At 62.5% G+C, this 22,173-nt stretch overlaps 2 protein-coding genes across 2 annotated transcripts; both read right to left on the reverse strand.

Moving 5' to 3' along the window:
* Positions 1–367: 367 nt before the first annotated feature.
* On the reverse strand, positions 368–17,534 carry LOC112444312 (mucin-3A). Its single transcript, XM_024985263.2, is given in 11 exon segments — positions 368–1,711; positions 2,233–2,321; positions 2,408–2,584; positions 2,754–2,916; positions 3,275–3,340; positions 3,725–3,873; positions 4,483–4,541; positions 4,658–4,773; positions 5,711–5,812; positions 5,914–8,019; positions 8,022–17,534. Coding segments are annotated over 11 exon segments (12,534 nt in total). The 5' UTR covers positions 17,515–17,534; the 3' UTR covers positions 368–1,697.
* On the reverse strand, positions 17,482–21,854 carry LOC112444283 (mucin-3A-like). Its single transcript, XM_024985147.2, has 2 exons — positions 21,292–21,854; positions 17,482–19,095 (listed from the first exon to the last, which is right to left on the reverse strand). The coding sequence occupies exons 1-2, from the start codon at positions 21,350–21,352 to the stop codon at positions 17,546–17,548; spliced, it is 1,611 nt and encodes a 536-aa protein (XP_024840915.1). The 5' UTR covers positions 21,353–21,854; the 3' UTR covers positions 17,482–17,545.
* Between the last annotated feature and the right edge of the window lie 319 nt (positions 21,855–22,173).

Below are 22,173 nucleotides of genomic sequence, written 5' to 3' on the forward strand. Positions count from 1 at the left end.
AGCTCTCACCCTGACCCCAAGGTCTTATGGAGTCTCCCGGTCTTTGGAGGAGCTAGGCTTACCCATCAGAACCAATGGAAACTGACCTAGCCAGAGTCACCCACCTGCTTGAGCCAGCCCTGAACTCTTAACGTCTGGGGGAACAGACAACAAACCCAACAGACTCCCACCTGCTCCTTGAGAAAAATGGGTCCTCCAACCTTGATGTTCCCTTTGAGGATGGTCATGGACCCAGAGAGCCAGCCATGGACCCCTTCCTTCCTGGGAGAAACCAGCACTCTGAGGCCCCTAGACATATCCTCTGATATCCTTGTTCCTCAACTGAGTGAAGAGACCAGAGCATTAGAAAGAAAAAGACATACAGCAGTTTCTTTGAAAATGCTATATTAAACTACAATGCTATATTATGATCAATTGGGTGAACTGGAGACTTGCAGACTTCCTGTCCCCAGGTGAGGTCTTCCTGCAAAGGAGGCTGGGCTCCTGGCTTCACAGGTTACAGCAGAGATGGGGCTGAGCCAGGGAGAGGAGTGGGGAGGGGAGGAGGGGGAGGGGGAGGAAGTGGGGGGCACTAAGGGAGAGGAGGGAGAGTTAGGAGAATGGGGAGGAGGGGCTGAGGGAGCTTTCCTCACCTCAGGGCCCCTCTTCTCCTCATCTTCAGGGACCTAGGAACCTACCTGCCACCCCCCACCCACCGGGATCCAGGGCCCTTAGGGGTGACTGGAAGGATGGGGACTCAGAATGGGGGACCTGGCCTAGGGAACCCCAGTTGGGGGTCCTAAGATGCAGAGGGCATCTGTACCTACCTAGGGAGGGGGAGTGGGGAGGAGGGAGGATTTAGGAGTGGGGCATGGAGATGTGGGCGGCAGGGGGGATTTAGGATTGAGGCTAAAAAGATGAGGAAGGGGAAAGTATGGAAACAGGGAGACACAGAGCGGGACTGTGGGGGAGGAGGGACTTAAGAAAGTGGGTTCAGAGGGAAATGGAAACCCACTCCAGGATTCTTGCCTGGAGAATCCCAGGGACGGAGGAGCCTGGTTGGCTGCTGTCTATGGGGTCACACAGAGTCGGGCATGACTGAAGCGACTTAGCAGCAGCAGCAGCAGGTTCAGAGGGGAGAGGGTTAAGAAGTGGTGGAGGGGCGCAGCAGGGAGTTACAGAAGGACAGGGTAGGAGGCTGGGACAGGCTGCAGGCTGCTTACAGGTACGGGGGGGAGGACCTGGCTGGCAGTAGGGATGCACAGGAAAAGGAGAGGCAGAGGCCTGAGCCTCGGGGAAGGACACGGGGACTGGGGATGTGAGTGAAGCCATATGAGCACGAAGGCCGACACAGGAAGGTGCATGGGGACAGAGGTCGGACCCAAGACATCTGGTTTCACTATAAACAACAGGAAGTACCAGAGGAGTGGCCACTTGCATTTTGCAGGTGACAAAACCGAAGTTCGGAGAAGTTACTGACTTGCCCAAGGTCCCACAGTGGAAGAGCGTGGATTTGAACTGGGTCTCCAGGTGGGTTTCACCCAAGTTGGGGGAAGGATGAGGGTAGGCGGAGGTCTGTTATGCCCTAGGAAACCAGGAGACTGAGCCGCACGAGCCCGCGGCCATCTCTCCAAAGGCAGTGCAGATGGTTCTCTCCGCTGTCCGGGCAGGTGGAGAGAGCTGTGTGGGCTCACACTGAAGACGAGACCACCTCAGGTCTATGAATATGCACCTGCCATAGAATTCACAAGACGGGCAGTGAGAACAAGGAACCATCCTGCGGGGGGCTGGCTGGGACAGGAGGCACTGCCTCCTGTCCCAGCCAGCCCCCTGCCCTGGGAGAGGGGCATCAGGAGCTGGACCTGTGACAGCTCCTTACCATCAACCCATCCCGACCCCTCACCCTGGCATTGGTGTCCATGGTGTCCAAGGCCACAGAGAAATTTTTATCTTTAACTGAGAGAGAAAAGAGAACAGGGGGAGGAAGAGGAAGAGATGGGGAGTAAAAGGGGGAGGGAAGGAAAGTGAGGAAGGTAGGGCCTCAGGGCGTTCCTGGGCCCCTGGGCCTGCCCTGCAGGGAGGGCCTGTGCAGGACCTGGGCCTTAGAGGGGTGCGTGGAAGCAGGGAAGCAAACTCTAGGGCAGGAGGTAGACGCCTGTCTTGGACAAGAGAAGTCCTCTGGTCTGCCCAGACCAAAATGGTGCCCAGGGAAGTGCCCTCCAGCCCCCACCTTCTCCAGGAGACCAGACTCACCTCTTCTGTCATCCTGGAAGGCAAAGTTAGAAAAAGCCTGTTTTGCACTCTCATCCCAGGTCTCGAACCACTTCCTGTCGTCCCTGGACCTGCCAGAAGGGCGCCGCGTTGTCAGAGCAGGGTAACCTGGTCTGGGACGCCTTTCCCCTCACCCATTCACCCCCAGCTCACTCACCTGCCTCGGCCTTGCCTGTCCCTCCTCCGGGAGCGCACAACGAACACGCTCAGCACCACCACCAGCAGCAGCAGAAGCAGGGCCCCGGCTCCCGCCAGGCCCCCGACCAGCGCCTTCCAGGAGATGGCCACCTCGCAGCGCGGGCCCAAGAACCAGTGCGTGTCCGTGGAGAAGCAGCTGGAGGAGGGGGTCACAGGTCAACACCCTCACCACCTCCCGCGCCAGGACAATAAGTGCCCCTAGACAACCCAGGTCCTGGCAAGTGGGCGGGGCTCCACCAGGAGACGAGGGGGCGGAGCCGGAGGGGCCTGATGATTGGCCCAGCTGGCTGTGGGCGGGACCTCACCGGCAAGAAGGACCACTCTTCTGCAGAATGCATTGGCCCTGATGGCAGTCAATGGCGCCTTTCACGCCTGCTGTGCATTTGGTGACACAGCGGAGCTGGTTCTCCTCCAGGAAAGGGAAGTAGAAATCCTCAAAACCTTCGGCAGCAGCGCGGCGACAGATGGCTGGGGGGTAGGTAGGGGGTTGCAGACGTAAAGACCTCATTCACTCTACTCTGGGGCCTGGCTATGGTAATTCTGAAAATCGGTAGAGGACTGCACTTCCGCGGGTGGCGTGTCAGCGGGTAGACCGTGGGATTAGATGAGTGCAGGGTAGGCTCGTCACCCTCTCCTCACCTTCCCTGTTGATCCTTCCCCACGCGGAAGCTACCAACAAGGACCTGAGAGGCAGCCCTGCCAGGTCGGTACCACTTGCGTCCCCAGAAGGTCTCCCCTCCTCCTTGGGAATTCCAACGGACAGATGTCCCTTGTGGGAGGGGTCCCGGCCACCTGGGGCCACTCAGCCCTTTGCCCCACCTCTCACCTTCAGGTGACAGCTGCGTCCTGGTGTTGTTGTTCACCTTGATGGAGTCAGGCTTAAAACACAGGACTGGGGGGCCACAGGCACAGGTGGAATCGGGGGAGGCACAGGAAGGGACAGAGAGCGCTCTGTCAGTATGGGGGAGGTTTGGATGGGCCATGAAGGAAGGCTCCTTGGGCCTCCCTCATGTCCCCTGATTAGCCAGGGGTCCTCAGCCACCCGGGAGACCTTGAGCAACTCTCTCTTCTGCAGCTCCTAGGTTCTGACAACCCTTCCTTAGGCTCACCCTTGACCCGGTTTTCTGTGGACCTGTCTCTCTTCTCCTATCCTGCCTGAGGTACCACAGGGCTGACACCTGCCCCCCGAAGGCCCCTGTGTGAGTTGGAGCAGGCTGGGATGGTGGCTGTGACCCTGACCCCTCCCTCCAGCCCCAGGCCCCCAGCCTCTGTTCACCTTGGTCATTCTGGCAGCTGTTCCCATCCTGGCTGACATTCTGGAGCTCCTCCTTCAAGGCCACCTTCACCTTCTCATACTCCTCCTCCAGCTGGGGGCTGAAGGGTAACTCCAGCAGGACTAGATATTCCACCACGATGCTGCCATTCCTGGGGGAAGGGGTGGGGTGCAGAGAGCCTTAAAAGGGGCCCAGGCCCAGGCCACCATACAACTGTAGAAGGGCATTTCCAGACCAGCCACAGCTATGCAGGTGTTGGCAGGAAGGGGCAGAGGCAATGAGATGGGATTCCAGACGGATTATGTCCAGAAGGGGCTGCTAGCCTGTGTAGGCGGGACAAGGAATGATTGACATTCTCTTTGTGTTCCCTCAAGCCATAATCAAACCAGGCCCTTCTGGGCTCTCTGCCTCCCTCTTGCTGACCCATCCACTAGACCAGTTGCCAACCAGAGAGACCAGCTATGGTTCAGACACCAGGGACCAAGCCTCAGGCACCACCCCCCTGTAGATGCCAATCATTCTGCATCCAGCATGCTTCAAGGAGAGGGGAGACATCCCTCCTACAGAGGAATGAATCCTGAAAGTGATCCCCAAACACCCTCCATGGAGTAGTTTTCTTGCTTCCTCCGTCCATCCCTCTCTTTATGACATTGAATGATTCCAAAAGCAAGGGATGGCTTCCTTGGCCCTTCTTTGTGCTCCCCACCCACCACCACACACACTTGACACTTGCCTCCACAGCCCCGGAAAGGGGTCCTACCTCAGAGAAAGGATCTGCACCTCCTTGAACCCCTGCACATTTTGGTAAATCTTCTTTATCTGAAATGCGAAGGATCCTGGCTCACATCTGAACCTCCAATCAGAGGGCACCCCCAGGCCCAAGCTCCACTCCAAGGTCATTTGAGTTTTGAATTCCCCCACCCCTTCCTCCTCACCTGATCCCGGAAGGTGTTCGTGAAATCCCGGTAGACCTTAGAACTGTTGTCATCGAGGTCCAGGGAAAACTCCTGGTTGACAGACACCTCCATGCCCACTTCACTGTCCACCATATCTGTACACAACATGCCCTGCTCTGGTCACTTCAACGTCCATTCCTGTCTGACGTCACCACCACCACCCTAACCCAGAAGCTGCTCCCACTGCCCCTCTCCATGTTCCCTGAGGACTGACTGAATAGCAGAAGGAAGAAGGTAGGATTTCTGGGATGTGTTGTCCTGAGATGTGAGAAATACTGGAAGTGGGATGTCCCACAGTCAGTTCTGTAGTCTTTCTCTAGTCTGTCCCAGTGGGAAGAAGAATAGTGGCCCCAAAGATGTCTATGTCTAATCCCCAGAACCTGGAAATATATTATGCTACATGACAAGGAGGAGCTAAAGTGGCAGAAAGAATTAAGGGTACTAATCAGCTGACTTTAATATGGGAAAACTAACGTGGAATATATGATTGAGCCCAGTGTAATCACAAGAGTCCTTAGCAGGGGAAGAGGGACTCAGAAGAAATGAGAACCACTCAGGGGATGATGTTAACTATGGAAAAAAGGAACAGACATGCAATGTGGCTGGCATCAAAGATGTAGTCAGGGGGCCTTGAGGAAGAAATGTAGGAGGCTGGAGAATGTGGAAAGGGCAAAGAAATTGATTCTCCCCTAGGGCTACCAAAAAGAACCCAGCCCTAGCCAACACCTTGATTTTAGCCCTGCAAGACTCAGGTTGGACTTCTAATCTACAAAATTCTACAGTAATAAATTTGCATGGTTCATCTGCTGAGTTTGTGGTAATTTGATACAGCAGAAATTAGCAACACAGACTGGGAGGAGGTCCTAGGAAAAGAGAGTGGCCCCAGTAACGTCCTGGAGGTAAGAGTGGAGGATAGGTATGGTATGGGGTAGAAGAGAGCATGAGGGAGAAAACAGGGATAAAGAGATTTGGCAAAATGATTGGTCTCATTAAAGTGACACCTCCCAAGAGAAAGTGCAAAAAGCAACTCACCCAGATATATCTCTCTGGCAGCCAACTCGCAGTGGGAGCCATAGAAAGTTCGGGGACAGAAGCACCGGCCCTGCATCCAGGTGCCACCATTGTCACAAATGCCTGGGTAGCAAGTGAAAAGGGAAGTTCAGGCCAGGACTGACCATGCTCATGGAATTCAGTAAGGGAATGAGAAGGGATAAAAAATAGGCAGGAGATCCAACCTGGGCTGCTGATAAACCTAGACTGTGTGGTCATCTGAGTAGTGGTCAAAGTTGTCCAGCGAGATGTATGCGTAGAGAGAGTCTTGGTGTCCACCAGTATCCGTGGAACTCTGGTGAATGGTAGGCTTTGAGGTGTCAACTTGCGTGTAGCCATCGTGGAAGATGAAGATCTCCTTCGACGTTTCACGATGCGTGGGGAGGTAATGAGGTCAGGCACAGGCCGAGTATTTACAAAGTTGGAGTTGATCCAGGTCCCACTATTAGGCCTTAGTTTGCTCGGGAAAACCATGTTGATGGGAATTCTTCCAATGTTGATAGAACTAGGAGCAGCAGTCTTGTTGGAGGGGTTAGTATCCAGCATGGGAGGGGAAGTACCCAGTTTATCAGGGAACAGAGTTGTCATACTTGTGGAATTGGGAGAGGTGACCATCTCAGTAGTAGAGGTAAAAACTGATAATGGGACAGTGGGCATAGAGGTAACTTCAGCATTTGGACTCACTTCGACACATGGTGTAGTGGGAGAAGCAGACACTATTGTAACTGATATGGATTCTGGACACGGGGTGGTGGAAGACAGAGTCAGCATGGTGGTCGTCTGGGTAGGAGATGTCATTAGGGAAGTCACGGTGGAAGAAGTTTTTGTCGTTTCAATTGATGAAAAGGTGGGAAAAGCAGTGAGAGAGGAAGGGCCTGTGTTCTCTGCACTGGACATATGAGAGGAGGTAGAAAAAGAACTACTTGTCGTAGAGACCTCTGAACTTGGGCTAATGGAAGATGACATTATTGCAAGTGTTGAAGAGGAGATGATGGTACCAAAAGGGGTACTTATCGCATTAGTAGAAGTACTCAATATAGGGAAAGCTGAAGAGGGAGAAACACCTGAAGTACCGAGAGCTGTTATGGAGGTGGGTGTTGTTGCCATGTTTGTGGTCCCAGTCTTGGCAACTTCTGTGGTTGAGGGAGTGCTAGATGGTGCTGTGATCAAGGTGGCAGGGGGAGATGTATGCGTGGGAGTGGTGACCTCAGTTCTGGTTGTGGTTAACGTCCCAGTCGGAGATGGAGGGGTGGACATGGACTGGGTGGCAGGGATCGTGGGTGGGGTAAACAGAGGGGTGGAGGCTGTGGCTTCAGTGGGTACTGGTTCTGTGGTTGGGAAAGATGGAAATGATACAGGCGAACTGGATGCTGTCAAGGTACTACTGGTCACTGGCATAGAGACTGGAGATGTCTGAAAATGGGCTGTACTTGTTTGAGTGCCTGAGGATGTGATGGGAGAAATAGAAGTAATATCTGTTGTCAGAGACTCTACAGAAAGGGTACTGATAGGAGTAACTGTGGTTCTCAAAGTGTACGAAGGAAGCAGGGTTGTGTCCCTCATCATGGCTGTTTCTATAGAAGCTACAGTGGAGGACAGTCCCAAGGAACTGGACTGATACAGGTGTAGATCAGTGGTGGTGGGTGCCAAAGTGGTTTCAGCGGGGTCCTGCATTGAATTAGACATGCTAATTTTATGTGAGGTGGTATTGTCTGCCTGAGTGGTCCAGGTACTGCTGCTAGGCATGAGAGAATGACCTAAAGATGGAACTGGAATGCTGGTAGAGAGTAACGGAGTTGCTGTACTTTGGATGTTAGGGAACACAGATGTCTCACTGGGCCTAATGGACAAGGTTGTCACGATATTAGAGGTTGTTCCTGTATTATGGGTAGGGGGAGAAGATGGGATATTATGAGTGGTGGGGGGGGAGGTGCCAGACAGGGAAAGTGTCAAGCTGAGGTCGGTCTTGGAGGTGGAGGAACCAGCAAAATTCATGAATGTGGACTGGGTGGAGGCTGGTAACAAGGTAGACACTTCTATACGGTCAGAGGAGGCAGGTACAGGGGTGGATGTCGGCACAATAGTGGAGCTACACACAGATGCAGTGGAAGCAGACCTGGCAATGTTCCCAGGAGACAAGGTGGTTGAAGAGGTGATGTGCAGAGCACTTTGCTCTTTTGTGGGGATGACTGTGGTCACCAAGGGTGTGCTATCAGACTGCGTGGATTCTGCAGTGGAGGGCAAGGGCAGAGGGGCTGTGATTGAGGTGGTTAAATTTGGAGTGTCTGTCAGACGGGTGATTGCTGTCCAGGAAGTGATGACAGAACGGCCAGGAGGTGAACGAAGAGAAGTGGCGTAGGGAGAGAGGATATTGGATGTAAATGTAGAGAGGCCATTTCTATTGCTGGTGGAACTGGAGCCTGGATCTGTGGTTGCGGTAGGAGTGAATGAAGGTAAACTAGAGGACAATAACAAGGTATATCTGGCGGGAGGCGAGGGCCGGCAGTGGTGTGGGTGGTGGGGAGTGTGGTCATGTCGGTGGGCAGAGGGCTGGTGTGCGGGGTGGAGGCGGAGGCGGGCTCTGGGCTGGGGGCAGGTGGAGGGGAGCGAGGCACCCCCGTGGACGCGGTGGGGCTACTGGTGGCCACGGGAGTGGAGGTGGTGGACGCGGGAGCATAGAGTGTGCTGCTGGGCGTGGCGGAGGATGTGACTGACGGCGGAGAGGGCACCCCCGTGGCGACAGGCTGGCTAGCGGTGTCACTGGGAGGAGTCCCCGTGGTGGTGGGGCGCGGGGGCGGCACACTGGCGCTCGGGGCAGGTGGGCTGGCACCCTCGGCCGGAGTGGTACTGGCCCTGGTGCTGCCGGGGGCCGGGGAGGAGGCGCCTAGCGATGTGGCGGGAACGGCGCTGGAGCGGAAGGGAGTCGCCGTGCTGCGGGGAGTGGTGAAGATGGAGGTGGCGGCCGGCGTGCTGGCCGAGGTTGCCTGGACAGGGAAGGTGCTGTGTGTGCGGGGGGTGGTGGGGCCGGAGGAGATGATCCCGGTGGTGGGGGTGGCCGCGGCCGCGGGCGTGGCCGAGGCCGCGGCCGCGGGGCTGGGGGTGGGTGTGGCTGAGGGGCTGGCCAGAGCGAGTGCGGAGCCGAGGGCCACGGCGGAGGTGGCGGTGGTGGATGGAGCCGCGGGCCCGGCGGATGTGGCCTCGGTGGTGGCGGGCGCGGAGCTGGGGGCTCCCGTCCCGACCGAGGAGGGAGGGAGAGTCGTGGATGTGTGCGGCGCGGCGGAGGCCGGGAGGGGTGAGGTGACTGCGGAAGTGAGGGTGCTCGCGCCGGGGTAGATGGTGGAAGAGGTGAGGGCCGGAGCGCTGGGCCGTGCGGTGGGCATGGGTGTGGTCACCAGGAGGGTGCTAGCAGCCCCGGTGGTGTGCGCGGCGGCGGCAGAGGGCAGAGTGGCCGTGAGGGAGGTGGCCGGGGCTGCGGTGTCCCTGGGAGTGGCGAGCTGCGTGGTGGAGCCGGTGGGCGTGCTGGCGGGAGGCGAGGGGCCGGCAGTGGTGTGGGTGGTGGGGAGTGTGGTCATGTCGGTGGGCAGAGGGCTGGTGTGCGGGGTGGAGGCGGAGGCGGGCTCTGGGCTGGGGGCAGGTGGAGGGGAGCGAGGCACCCCCGTGGACGCGGTGGGGCTACTGGTGGCCACGGGAGTGGAGGTGGTGGACGCGGGAGCATAGAGTGTGCTGCTGGGCGTGGCGGAGGATGTGACTGACGGCGGAGAGGGCACCCCCGTGGCGACAGGCTGGCTAGCGGTGTCACTGGGAGGAGTCCCCGTGGTGGTGGGGCGCGGGGGCGGCACACTGGCGCTCGGGGCAGGTGGGCTGGCACCCTCGGCCGGAGTGGTACTGGCCCTGGTGCTGCCGGGGGCCGGGGAGGAGGCGCCTAGCGATGTGGCGGGAACGGCGCTGGAGCGGAAGGGAGTCGCCGTGCTGCGGGGAGTGGTGAAGATGGAGGTGGCGGCCGGCGTGCTGGCCGAGGTTGCCTGGACAGGGAAGGTGCTGTGTGTGCGGGGGGTGGTGGGGCCGGAGGAGATGATCCCGGTGGTGGGGGTGGCCGCGGCCGCGGGCGTGGCCGAGGCCGCGGCCGCGGGGCTGGGGGTGGGTGTGGCTGAGGGGCTGGCCAGAGCGAGTGCGGAGCCGAGGGCCACGGCGGAGGTGGCGGTGGTGGATGGAGCCGCGGGCCCGGCGGATGTGGCCTCGGTGGTGGCGGGCGCGGAGCTGGGGGCTCCCGTCCCGACCGAGGAGGGAGGGAGAGTCGTGGATGTGTGCGGCGCGGCGGAGGCCGGGAGGGGTGAGGTGACTGCGGAAGTGAGGGTGCTCGCGCCGGGGTAGATGGTGGAAGAGGTGAGGGCCGGAGCGCTGGGCCGTGCGGTGGGCATGGGTGTGGTCACCAGGAGGGTGCTAGCAGCCCCGGTGGTGTGCGCGGCGGCGGCAGAGGGCAGAGTGGCCGTGAGGGAGGTGGCCGGGGCTGCGGTGTCCCTGGGAGTGGCGAGCTGCGTGGTGGAGCCGGTGGGCGTGCTGGCGGGAGGCGAGGGGCCGGCAGTGGTGTGGGTGGTGGGGAGTGTGGTCATGTCGGTGGGCAGAGGGCTGGTGTGCGGGGTGGAGGCGGAGGCGGGCTCTGGGCTGGGGGCAGGTGGAGGGGAGCGAGGCACCCCCGTGGACGCGGTGGGGCTACTGGTGGCCACGGGAGTGGAGGTGGTGGACGCGGGAGCATAGAGTGTGCTGCTGGGCGTGGCGGAGGATGTGACTGACGGCGGAGAGGGCACCCCCGTGGCGACAGGCTGGCTAGCGGTGTCACTGGGAGGAGTCCCCGTGGTGGTGGGGCGCGGGGGCGGCACACTGGCGCTCGGGGCAGGTGGGCTGGCACCCTCGGCCGGAGTGGTACTGGCCCTGGTGCTGCCGGGGGCCGGGGAGGAGGCGCCTAGCGATGTGGCGGGAACGGCGCTGGAGCGGAAGGGAGTCGCCGTGCTGCGGGGAGTGGTGAAGATGGAGGTGGCGGCCGGCGTGCTGGCCGAGGTTGCCTGGACAGGGAAGGTGCTGTGTGTGCGGGGGGTGGTGGGGCCGGAGGAGATGATCCCGGTGGTGGGGGTGGCCGCGGCCGCGGGCGTGGCCGAGGCCGCGGCCGCGGGGCTGGGGGTGGGTGTGGCTGAGGGGCTGGCCAGAGCGAGTGCGGAGCCGAGGGCCACGGCGGAGGTGGCGGTGGTGGATGGAGCCGCGGGCCCGGCGGATGTGGCCTCGGTGGTGGCGGGCGCGGAGCTGGGGGCTCCCGTCCCGACCGAGGAGGGAGGGAGAGTCGTGGATGTGTGCGGCGCGGCGGAGGCCGGGAGGGGTGAGGTGACTGCGGAAGTGAGGGTGCTCGCGCCGGGGTAGATGGTGGAAGAGGTGAGGGCCGGAGCGCTGGGCCGTGCGGTGGGCATGGGTGTGGTCACCAGGAGGGTGCTAGCAGCCCCGGTGGTGTGCGCGGCGGCGGCAGAGGGCAGAGTGGCCGTGAGGGAGGTGGCCGGGGCTGCGGTGTCCCTGGGAGTGGCGAGCTGCGTGGTGGAGCCGGTGGGCGTGCTGGCGGGAGGCGAGGGGCCGGCAGTGGTGTGGGTGGTGGGGAGTGTGGTCATGTCGGTGGGCAGAGGGCTGGTGTGCGGGGTGGAGGCGGAGGCGGGCTCTGGGCTGGGGGCAGGTGGAGGGGAGCGAGGCACCCCCGTGGACGCGGTGGGGCTACTGGTGGCCACGGGAGTGGAGGTGGTGGACGCGGGAGCATAGAGTGTGCTGCTGGGCGTGGCGGAGGATGTGACTGACGGCGGAGAGGGCACCCCCGTGGCGACAGGCTGGCTAGCGGTGTCACTGGGAGGAGTCCCCGTGGTGGTGGGGCGCGGGGGCGGCACACTGGCGCTCGGGGCAGGTGGGCTGGCACCCTCGGCCGGAGTGGTACTGGCCCTGGTGCTGCCGGGGGCCGGGGAGGAGGCGCCTAGCGATGTGGCGGGAACGGCGCTGGAGCGGAAGGGAGTCGCCGTGCTGCGGGGAGTGGTGAAGATGGAGGTGGCGGCCGGCGTGCTGGCCGAGGTTGCCTGGACAGGGAAGGTGCTGTGTGTGCGGGGGGTGGTGGGGCCGGAGGAGATGATCCCGGTGGTGGGGGTGGCCGCGGCCGCGGGCGTGGCCGAGGCCGCGGCCGCGGGGCTGGGGGTGGGTGTGGCTGAGGGGCTGGCCAGAGCGAGTGCGGAGCCGAGGGCCACGGCGGAGGTGGCGGTGGTGGATGGAGCCGCGGGCCCGGCGGATGTGGCCTCGGTGGTGGCGGGCGCGGAGCTGGGGGCTCCCGTCCCGACCGAGGAGGGAGGGAGAGTCGTGGATGTGTGCGGCGCGGCGGAGGCCGGGAGGGGTGAGGTGACTGCGGAAGTGAGGGTGCTCGCGCCGGGGTAGATGGTGGAAGAGGTGAGGGCCGGAGCGCTGGGCCGTGCGGTGGGCATGGGTGTGGTCACCAGGAGGGTGCTAGCAGCCCCGGTGGTGTGCGCGGCGGCGGCAGAGGGCAGAGTGGCCGTGAGGGAGGTGGCCGGGGCTGCGGTGTCCCTGGGAGTGGCGAGCTGCGTGGTGGAGCCGGTGGGCGTGCTGGCGGGAGGCGAGGGGCCGGCAGTGGTGTGGGTGGTGGGGAGTGTGGTCATGTCGGTGGGCAGAGGGCTGGTGTGCGGGGTGGAGGCGGAGGCGGGCTCTGGGCTGGGGGCAGGTGGAGGGGAGCGAGGCACCCCCGTGGACGCGGTGGGGCTACTGGTGGCCACGGGAGTGGAGGTGGTGGACGCGGGAGCATAGAGTGTGCTGCTGGGCGTGGCGGAGGATGTGACTGACGGCGGAGAGGGCACCCCCGTGGCGACAGGCTGGCTAGCGGTGTCACTGGGAGGAGTCCCCGTGGTGGTGGGGCGCGGGGGCGGCACACTGGCGCTCGGGGCAGGTGGGCTGGCACCCTCGGCCGGAGTGGTACTGGCCCTGGTGCTGCCGGGGGCCGGGGAGGAGGCGCCTAGCGATGTGGCGGGAACGGCGCTGGAGCGGAAGGGAGTCGCCGTGCTGCGGGGAGTGGTGAAGATGGAGGTGGCGGCCGGCGTGCTGGCCGAGGTTGCCTGGACAGGGAAGGTGCTGTGTGTGCGGGGGGTGGTGGGGCCGGAGGAGATGATCCCGGTGGTGGGGGTGGCCGCGGCCGCGGGCGTGGCCGAGGCCGCGGCCGCGGGGCTGGGGGTGGGTGTGGCTGAGGGGCTGGCCAGAGCGAGTGCGGAGCCGAGGGCCACGGCGGAGGTGGCGGTGGTGGATGGAGCCGCGGGCCCGGCGGATGTGGCCTCGGTGGTGGCGGGCGCGGAGCTGGGGGCTCCCGTCCCGACCGAGGAGGGAGGGAGAGTCGTGGATGTGTGCGGCGCGGCGGAGGCCGGGAGGGGTGAGGTGACTGCGGAAGTGAGGGTGCTCGCGCCGGGGTAGATGGTGGAAGAGGTGAGGGCCGGAGCGCTGGGCCGTGCGGTGGGCATGGGTGTGGTCACCAGGAGGGTGCTAGCAGCCCCGGTGGTGTGCGCGGCGGCGGCAGAGGGCAGAGTGGCCGTGAGGGAGGTGGCCGGGGCTGCGGTGTCCCTGGGAGTGGCGAGCTGCGTGGTGGAGCCGGTGGGCGTGCTGGCGGGAGGCGAGGGGCCGGCAGTGGTGTGGGTGGTGGGGAGTGTGGTCATGTCGGTGGGCAGAGGGCTGGTGTGCGGGGTGGAGGCGGAGGCGGGCTCTGGGCTGGGGGCAGGTGGAGGGGAGCGAGGCACCCCCGTGGACGCGGTGGGGCTACTGGTGGCCACGGGAGTGGAGGTGGTGGACGCGGGAGCATAGAGTGTGCTGCTGGGCGTGGCGGAGGATGTGACTGACGGCGGAGAGGGCACCCCCGTGGCGACAGGCTGGCTAGCGGTGTCACTGGGAGGAGTCCCCGTGGTGGTGGGGCGCGGGGGCGGCACACTGGCGCTCGGGGCAGGTGGGCTGGCACCCTCGGCCGGAGTGGTACTGGCCCTGGTGCTGCCGGGGGCCGGGGAGGAGGCGCCTAGCGATGTGGCGGGAACGGCGCTGGAGCGGAAGGGAGTCGCCGTGCTGCGGGGAGTGGTGAAGATGGAGGTGGCGGCCGGCGTGCTGGCCGAGGTTGCCTGGACAGGGAAGGTGCTGTGTGTGCGGGGGGTGGTGGGGCCGGAGGAGATGATCCCGGTGGTGGGGGTGGCCGCGGCCGCGGGCGTGGCCGAGGCCGCGGCCGCGGGGCTGGGGGTGGGTGTGGCTGAGGGGCTGGCCAGAGCGAGTGTGGAGCCGAGGGCCACGGCGGAGGTGGCGGTGGTGGATGGAGCCGCGGGCCCGGCGGATGTGGCCTCGGTGGTGGCGGGCGCGGAGCTGGGGGCTCCCGTCCCGACCGAGGAGGGAGGGAGAGTCGTGGATGTGTGCGGCGCGGCGGAGGCCGGGAGGGGTGAGGTGACTGCGGAAGTGAGGGTGCTCGCGCCGGGGTAGATGGTGGAAGAGGTGAGGGCCGGAGCGCTGGGCCGTGCGGTGGGCATGGGTGTGGTCACCAGGAGGGTGCTAGCAGCCCCGGTGGTGTGCGCGGCGGCGGCAGAGGGCAGAGGGGCCGTGAGGGAGGTGGCCGGGGCTGCGGTGTCCCTGGGAGTGGCGAGCTGCGTGGTGGAGCCGGTGGGCGTGCTGGCGGGAGGCGAGGGGCCGGCAGTGGTGTGGGTGGTGGGGAGTGTGGTCATGTCGGTGGGCAGAGGGCTGGTGTGCGGGGTGGAGGCGGAGGCGGGCTCTGGGCTGGGGGCAGGTGGAGGGGAGCGAGGCACCCCCGTGGACGCGGTGGGGCTACTGGTGGCCACGGGAGTGGAGGTGGTGGACGCGGGAGCATAGAGTGTGCTGCTGGGCGTGGCGGAGGATGTGACTGACGGCGGAGAGGGCACCCCCGTGGCGACAGGCTGGCTAGCGGTGTCACTGGGAGGAGTCCCCGTGGTGGTGGGGTGCGGGGGCGGCACACTGGCGCTCGGGGCAGGTGGGCTGGCACCCTCGGCCGGAGTGGTACTGGCCCTGGTGCTGCCGGGGGCCGGGGAGGAGGCGCCTAGCGATGTGGCGGGAACGGCGCTGGAGCGGAAGGGAGTCGCCGTGCTGCGGGGAGTGGTGAAGATGGAGGTGGCGGCCGGCGTGCTGGCCGAGGTTGCCTGGACAGGGAAGGTGCTGTGTGTGCGGGGGGTGGTGGGGCCGGAGGAGATGATCCCGGTGGTGGGGGTGGCCGCGGCCGCGGGCGTGGCCGAGGCCGCGGCCGCGGGGCTGGGGGTGGGTGTGGCTGAGGGGCTGGCCAGAGCGAGTGCGGAGCCGAGGGCCACGGCGGAGGTGGCGGTGGTGGATGGAGCCGCGGGCCCGGCGGATGTGGCCTCGGTGGTGGCGGGCGCGGAGCTGGGGGCTCCCGTCCCGACCGAGGAGGGAGGGAGAGTCGTGGATGTGTGCGGCGCGGCGGAGGCCGGGAGGGGTGAGGTGACTGCGGAAGTGAGGGTGCTCGCGCCGGGGTAGATGGTGGAAGAGGTGAGGGCCGGAGCGCTGGGCCGTGCGGTGGGCATGGGTGTGGTCACCAGGAGGGTGCTAGCAGCCCCGGTGGTGTGCGCGGCGGCGGCAGAGGGCAGAGTGGCCGTGAGGGAGGTGGCCGGGGCTGCGGTGTCCCTGGGAGTGGCGAGCTGCGTGGTGGAGCCGGTGGGCGTGCTGGCGGGAGGCGAGGGGCCGGCAGTGGTGTGGGTGGTGGGGAGTGTGGTCATGTCGGTGGGCAGAGGGCTGGTGTGCGGGGTGGAGGCGGAGGCGGGCTCTGGGCTGGGGGCAGGTGGAGGGGAGCGAGGCACCCCCGTGGACGCGGTGGGGCTACTGGTGGCCACGGGAGTGGAGGTGGTGGACGCGGGAGCATAGAGTGTGCTGCTGGGCGTGGCGGAGGATGTGACTGACGGCGGAGAGGGCACCCCCGTGGCGACAGGCTGGCTAGCGGTGTCACTGGGAGGAGTCCCCGTGGTGGTGGGGCGCGGGGGCGGCACACTGGCGCTCGGGGCAGGTGGGCTGGCACCCTCGGCCGGAGTGGTACTGGCCCTGGTGCTGCCGGGGGCCGGGGAGGAGGCGCCTAGCGATGTGGCGGGAACGGCGCTGGAGCGGAAGGGAGTCGCCGTGCTGCGGGGAGTGGTGAAGATGGAGGTGGCGGCCGGCGTGCTGGCCGAGGTTGCCTGGACAGGGAAGGTGCTGTGTGTGCGGGGGGTGGTGGGGCCGGAGGAGATGATCCCGGTGGTGGGGGTGGCCGCGGCCGCGGGCGTGGCCGAGGCCGCGGCCGCGGGGCTGGGGGTGGGTGTGGCTGAGGGGCTGGCCAGAGCGAGTGTGGAGCCGAGGGCCACGGCGGAGGTGGCGGTGGTGGATGGAGCCGCGGGCCCGGCGGATGTGGCCTCGGTGGTGGCGGGCGCGGAGCTGGGGGCTCCCGTCCCGACCGAGGAGGGAGGGAGAGTCGTGGATGTGTGCGGCGCGGCGGAGGCCGGGAGGGGTGAGGTGACTGCGGAAGTGAGGGTGCTCGCGCCGGGGTAGATGGTGGAAGAGGTGAGGGCCGGAGCGCTGGGCCGTGCGGTGGGCATGGGTGTGGTCACCAGGAGGGTGCTAGCAGCCCCGGTGGTGTGCGCGGCGGCGGCAGAGGGCAGAGTGGCCGTGAGGGAGGTGGCCGGGGCTGCGGTGTCCCTGGGAGTGGCGAGCTGCGTGGTGGAGCCGGTGGGCGTGCTGGCGGGAGGCGAGGGGCCGGCAGTGGTGTGGGTGGTGGGGAGTGTGGTCATGTCGGTGGGCAGAGGGCTGGTGTGCGGGGTGGAGGCGGAGGCGGGCTCTGGGCTGGGGGCAGGTGGAGGGGAGCGAGGCACCCCCGTGGACGCGGTGGGGCTACTGGTGGCCACGGGAGTGGAGGTGGTGGACGCGGGAGCATAGAGTGTGCTGCTGGGCGTGGCGGAGGATGTGACTGACGGCGGAGAGGGCACCCCCGTGGCGACAGGCTGGCTAGCGGTGTCACTGGGAGGAGTCCCCGTGGTGGTGGGGCGCGGGGGCGGCACACTGGCGCTCGGGGCAGGTGGGCTGGCACCCTCGGCCGGAGTGGTACTGGCCCTGGTGCTGCCGGGGGCCGGGGAGGAGGCGCCTAGCGATGTGGCGGGAACGGCGCTGGAGCGGAAGGGAGTCGCCGTGCTGCGGGGAGTGGTGAAGATGGAGGTGGCGGCCGGCGTGCTGGCCGAGGTTGCCTGGACAGGGAAGGTGCTGTGTGTGCGGGGGGTGGTGGGGCCGGAGGAGATGATCCCGGTGGTGGGGGTGGCCGCGGCCGCGGGCGTGGCCGAGGCCGCGGCCGCGGGGCTGGGGGTGGGTGTGGCTGAGGGGCTGGCCAGAGCGAGTGTGGAGCCGAGGGCCACGGCGGAGGTGGCGGTGGTGGATGGAGCCGCGGGCCCGGCGGATGTGGCCTCGGTGGTGGCGGGCGCGGAGCTGGGGGCTCCCGTCCCGACCGAGGAGGGAGGGAGAGTCGTGGATGTGTGCGGCGCGGCGGAGGCCGGGAGGGGTGAGGTGACTGCGGAAGTGAGGGTGCTCGCGCCGGGGTAGATGGTGGAAGAGGTGAGGGCCGGAGCGCTGGGCCGTGCGGTGGGCATGGGTGTGGTCACCAGGAGGGTGCTAGCAGCCCCGGTGGTGTGCGCGGCGGCGGCAGAGGGCAGAGTGGCCGTGAGGGAGGTGGCCGGGGCTGCGGTTTGCATGAGTGCGGTTAACATGTAGGTTTTCAAACTCTCACTTGTTTTTGTCATGGAAGAAGTGGGCAGAGTGTCTGTGGCTGAGGTGGCATGCTCTGCAATGTCCGTGGGAATGGTGATTTCTGTTGTGGATCCAGTGGAATTTCTCTTGTGTGTTGAAAGGACAGCAGTGGTGTGGGTATTCGGGAATCTGTTTAGTCAGAGTGAGGAAAGGGCTCCTGTCTCTGGTTGAAGCAGATGGAGACTGATGCTTACTGATGGGTGATATCAAGGTATTGGTGGTCACTGAAGTAGAAGTAGTTGGATAAAAGACTGTATTTGTGAGAGTATATGATCGTGTGACTGGGGCTGCAGAAGTAATCTCTGTCGTTACAGAATCTGCACAAACCTCAGTGGTAGTAAGAAATGTGGTTTTCCTTGTGGAAGAAGCATGAGATGTTGGGTCCCTTGTCTCACCTTTTTCTGTCATGGCCACAGTGGTGGAGGGTGGCCCCTTGGTAGTGGATGTCAAGAGTGTATCAGTGCTGGTTGGCACAGGGCTGGATTTGGATGTGGTAAATGTGGCAGGGCTGCTTGAGGACATGACTGGAGAAACTGAAGTAACTGAGTCAGTGAGAGTTTCTGTGGGAATGTCAGTCATTGGAACAAATGTCATTTTCTCGGAGCCCATCATGTTCACAGGAGTTGTGTTTGGTGTACCTATTCCCGTGGTTGCTTCAGTGGCAGTGGAGACAACTGGTGTTGTAGGTGTTGTTAACATATCAGTTGAAGTGGGTACTGGAGTGGTGGCTGTGGATGTTTTAAAAGTACTGACCATGTCTGGAAGAGAAGTAGTGCTCACAGTATGGGTGGCGGGTGAGAAGCTTTTGTCTGTTGTTATCAAGGTGTTCCTAGTCGTCAGAGAAGGGGTAGTAGCAGAGGTAGGCACGATTGTCGGGGTAGGAGACACAGTTGTGTGGACACTTGCAGCAGCTAGGGTAGCCCTTTTAGTGGTACCAGTCATAGAGGAGATCAGAGTGTCTGGGGTTGTGTGTGAGGTTGGGACAAAGGAGGAGGGTGGGGCCGTGGTTGTGGGAGTTTTCCCTGCAGTGGTGACTGTGGGGGGACTGGTCACGGCGGAGGTGACTCTCTTGGTTGTTGACATGGCATAAGTACTGGTGATGGTTGTCCGTGGTGTCTCTGTCCCAGGTGTGGTGGTGTGAGAGCTGGGGAAGGACACTTGGGTCTGGCTCACGCAGGTGGTGGTGGGGTAAGTGGTGGTGATTATGAGGCTCGTTGGATTGGTGCACTCTGTCGAGCCCATATAGACGATCATGGTAGGTGGGGTGGTTTCAACCTTGAAGACAAACTTGGACGTGGGGCTTGTTGGGGGGTTGGAATTGATGGGTGATTTGAGCAATGTTTCAGACAGGGATTTCGAGTGGGGGGAGGTGCTGATAGTCTTGGGTATGTTTTCCCTAGCATCAGGACTGGGAGAAGTTTGGGGGGTGTTCAGTGGCCACTTTGCTGTGCCTTTGGAGTGTGGGGGATTCCTCAGAGCAGTGCGCCAAAGCTCATTAGAGGTGGATGTGGCTGTGGCTGAAGTTCCTGTATTGGCAGTAGAACAGAGGAACTCAGTGGTAGGTCGGCCCGTCACCTTAACACCACATATTTACTCACTTCCCCATGTTCCAGGTACGTGTCACAGAAGGTAGGAAGTGCCACCAGTTATTCCCCCATCAGAGCACTTTGGGGCCGGGGTCCTTCCAGGTTCTAAAGGCCAACATCTGGGGACTTCCCTGGTGATCCAGTGGCTAAGGCTGTACGCTCCCAATGCAGGGGAACCAGGTTTGATCCCTGGTTGGGGAACTAGATCCTACGTGCCGCAACTAAGAGTTCGAAAGACGCAACTAAAGATCCCACGTGGCGCAACTGAAAGATCACATGTGCCTCGACTAAGACCAGACGGAGCCAAATACACAAATATGTTTTAAAATCATAATAAATATATGAGGGCCAAAACATCTGTCTGCTCCCCAGGGCAGCCTCCCCATGGGAAGTTTCAGTGGAGACACCCTTGATTCCTTGGCCACCTTGTCTGAGTACTGACCTCATAGTCCTGAAATGACGGTGCTGAGCACGCAGGTTCAGCAAAGGTCCTGCCTCCTCCCATCCCTTCCTCCTCACACACCCACGTTCCCCTTACTCTGCTCCTTCCTCCCACCTTCTCCTGCTGCCCAGAGTCTTCAGCCCTTCTGGTTCTGTGCCCCACCTTCTGGCCCACCTCTGCCCCTCTCCCTGTGACCCGCTGCTGTCTGGGTTGATTCTCCTCTTTGGAGAGACAGACAGAGAACCCAGCCAAACCTGGGCTGAGGATGGGGACCCATCATGGACTCTGGGAGACAGGGTTGCCAGGGAGAGCAGAAAGTTGCCAAGAGAACACCAAAGGGGAAGATGGAGACTGAAGCTCAGACTTCACTGAGTTTGAGGGGCAAGGAGAGAGGACCACACACAGGCTGAGAGACAGGACAGAAAAGGAAACTTCCAGAAAGAGATACCTCGGCAGGCAGGCGTGAGTCCTGGGGGACCTTAATGTGTAGCTGTGAGTGTTAATAACAAACATAGATATGTTTTTGAGACTTCCCCGGTGGGCCAGTAACTAAGGCTCCATGCTCCCAGTGCAGGGGGTCTGGGTTTGATCCATGGTCAGGGAACTAGACCCCTCAAGCTGAAACTAAGACACGGCTCAACCAAATAAATAATATTCTTTTTAAAAAGGTACCAAAAAGATGTATTTTCTATAACCTATTCTATCTCGATTAACTAGTCTACAAACATGAGCCCTTCTCTCTACAGATACAGTATCCTCAACCCCATTTTACAGGTTACCGCTCTCACCAGAGGAGGCTCAAAGATCTCAAGACGCTAAGGGTGACCGACAGACACAGCAGTTTCGAGCAGGAAACACCTAGACCTCCTGCCCTCTCTGGGGTTAATGTCCTCAACTAGACTCAGAACGTCTTGGGAGCCATCAAGATCTCCCCCCACCACCCTGCCAAGGACAGCTGTGTCCAGAAACGTGGGCTGGGTCGGGGTGGGAGAGTCAGGGGCAGAGCTGGAGGAGGGGCCACTGTGACCAAAAGTGAAGATGCCCCAGAGAAAGGAGGGGTTCCCAGGGCAGACGCAGGTCCCTCAGGAGGGCTGAATGGACGGAAGTAAAGGGAGGGATGGGGCTTCCCCGGGGACTCAGTGGTAAAGAATCTGCCTGCAATGCAGGAGACGCAGGAGGCATGGGTTCAATCCCCGCGTTGGGAAAATCCCCTGGAGAAGGAAATGGCAACCCACTCCAGTATTCTTGCCTGCGAAATCCCATGGACAGAGAAGCCCGACGGGCTACAGTTCATGGGGTCGCCAAGAGGCAGACAACACTGAAGTGACTGAGCAGGCACGCACAAAGGGAGAGAGAGAATCCACGCTGGAGGAAGCATCAGAGCTGGGGGAGCAGGAGCAACAGGACAAGGGGAGCTCCAAAAACTGACTCCAATTGGGAAGACCAGAAAGAGGTTATCCCATCCAACTGATGCACGCGGACTCCTGCTAACCTGCTCCGTCCCAGGGGAGAGAGCAGCACCCCTGGGACCCAGCTTCCCTCCCTTCCCCCTCCCCGGTTCTGCCCGCACAGAGAGCTCTGAGGGACCCCTCCTCAGGCTCCTTAGACCTCAGAGTCCCCCCAAACACACACACACACTCTGCCCTGGGACATCAGGACGGTCTCCGCAGCCCTCCCCCACCGTGCCTCCTTACCTGTGGACCCCAGGAAGGCCCTGAGCATCCAGAGGAGACGCAGCACCCTGAACAGCTGCATGGGTCCGGAGGCGCCGCGGAGGCTGGGAGCAGGGCCAGTGCCAGCACGGGGGATCGCAGCTGGGAGGCCGCACGTGTGCACAGCAGCACCAGATGAAGTTATCTGCCCTGCTGGGCATGGGGGCTGAACATAGCTTCACCTTTGCAGGGCTCCACCTTCCCCCTTTCCCCCCTCCTCCCTGGATCTGCTGTTGCTGCAGGGAGGGTGGACTACCTAGAAGATAAGACAAGCCCAGGGGGTGTCAACCAGGAAGAGCTGCTGGTGGCCCAACCCCAGGATGCCTGGCCCACTCAGAGCAGTTCCTAGGACACTTCCCTTCCTTACCCTTCCCCTGCCCTCCACCAAGAACTAGCAAAACTGGACAGAGAACTCACTTGGCCAAGACCTTGGACTCTGGAGTCTGGGGCCTCTCCTTAGTTTCACTCCCATTGGTTTAGATGGTAAAGTGTCTGCCTGCAGTGCAGGAGACCTGGGTTCGATCCCTGGGTCAGGAAGATCCCCTGGAGAAGGAAATGGCAACCCACTTGCCTGGAAAATCCCATGGATGGAGGAGCCTGGTAGACTACAGTCTATGGGGTCGCAGAGTCAGACACGACTGAGCGACTTCACTTCCACTTTTCACTTTCTTTGCCCTTGGGGGAGAGGAAAACGTGTTCTTCTTCACTCCCTCTGCCCCTCACTCTTCCCCCTCTCCATCTTGCCGTTAGCATGACTTGGGGCTATGACCCCACTGCTAGAGCCAGGGAACAGTGCAAAATTTCATCAGAAGTCATTTTAATATCTGAGGACTTGGTCCAGGTCTCAGAAAAGGAAACACAAAT

The sequence above is a fragment of the Bos taurus genome, chromosome 25 (genome assembly GCF_002263795.3).
Source record: "Bos taurus isolate L1 Dominette 01449 registration number 42190680 breed Hereford chromosome 25, ARS-UCD2.0, whole genome shotgun sequence".
NCBI classification, from domain to species: domain Eukaryota; kingdom Metazoa; phylum Chordata; class Mammalia; order Artiodactyla; family Bovidae; genus Bos; species Bos taurus.

Coding starts and splice junctions, on each gene's coding strand:
- LOC112444283 (XM_024985147.2), bottom strand. CDS start 21,352: ATGCAGCTGTTCAGGGTGCTGCGTCTCCTCTGGATGCTCAGGGCCTTC. Junction 19,096..21,291: donor GGCCTTCCTGGGGTCCACAG/GTAAGGAGGCAC, acceptor CTGCCAATACAG/GAACTTCAGCCACAGCCACA.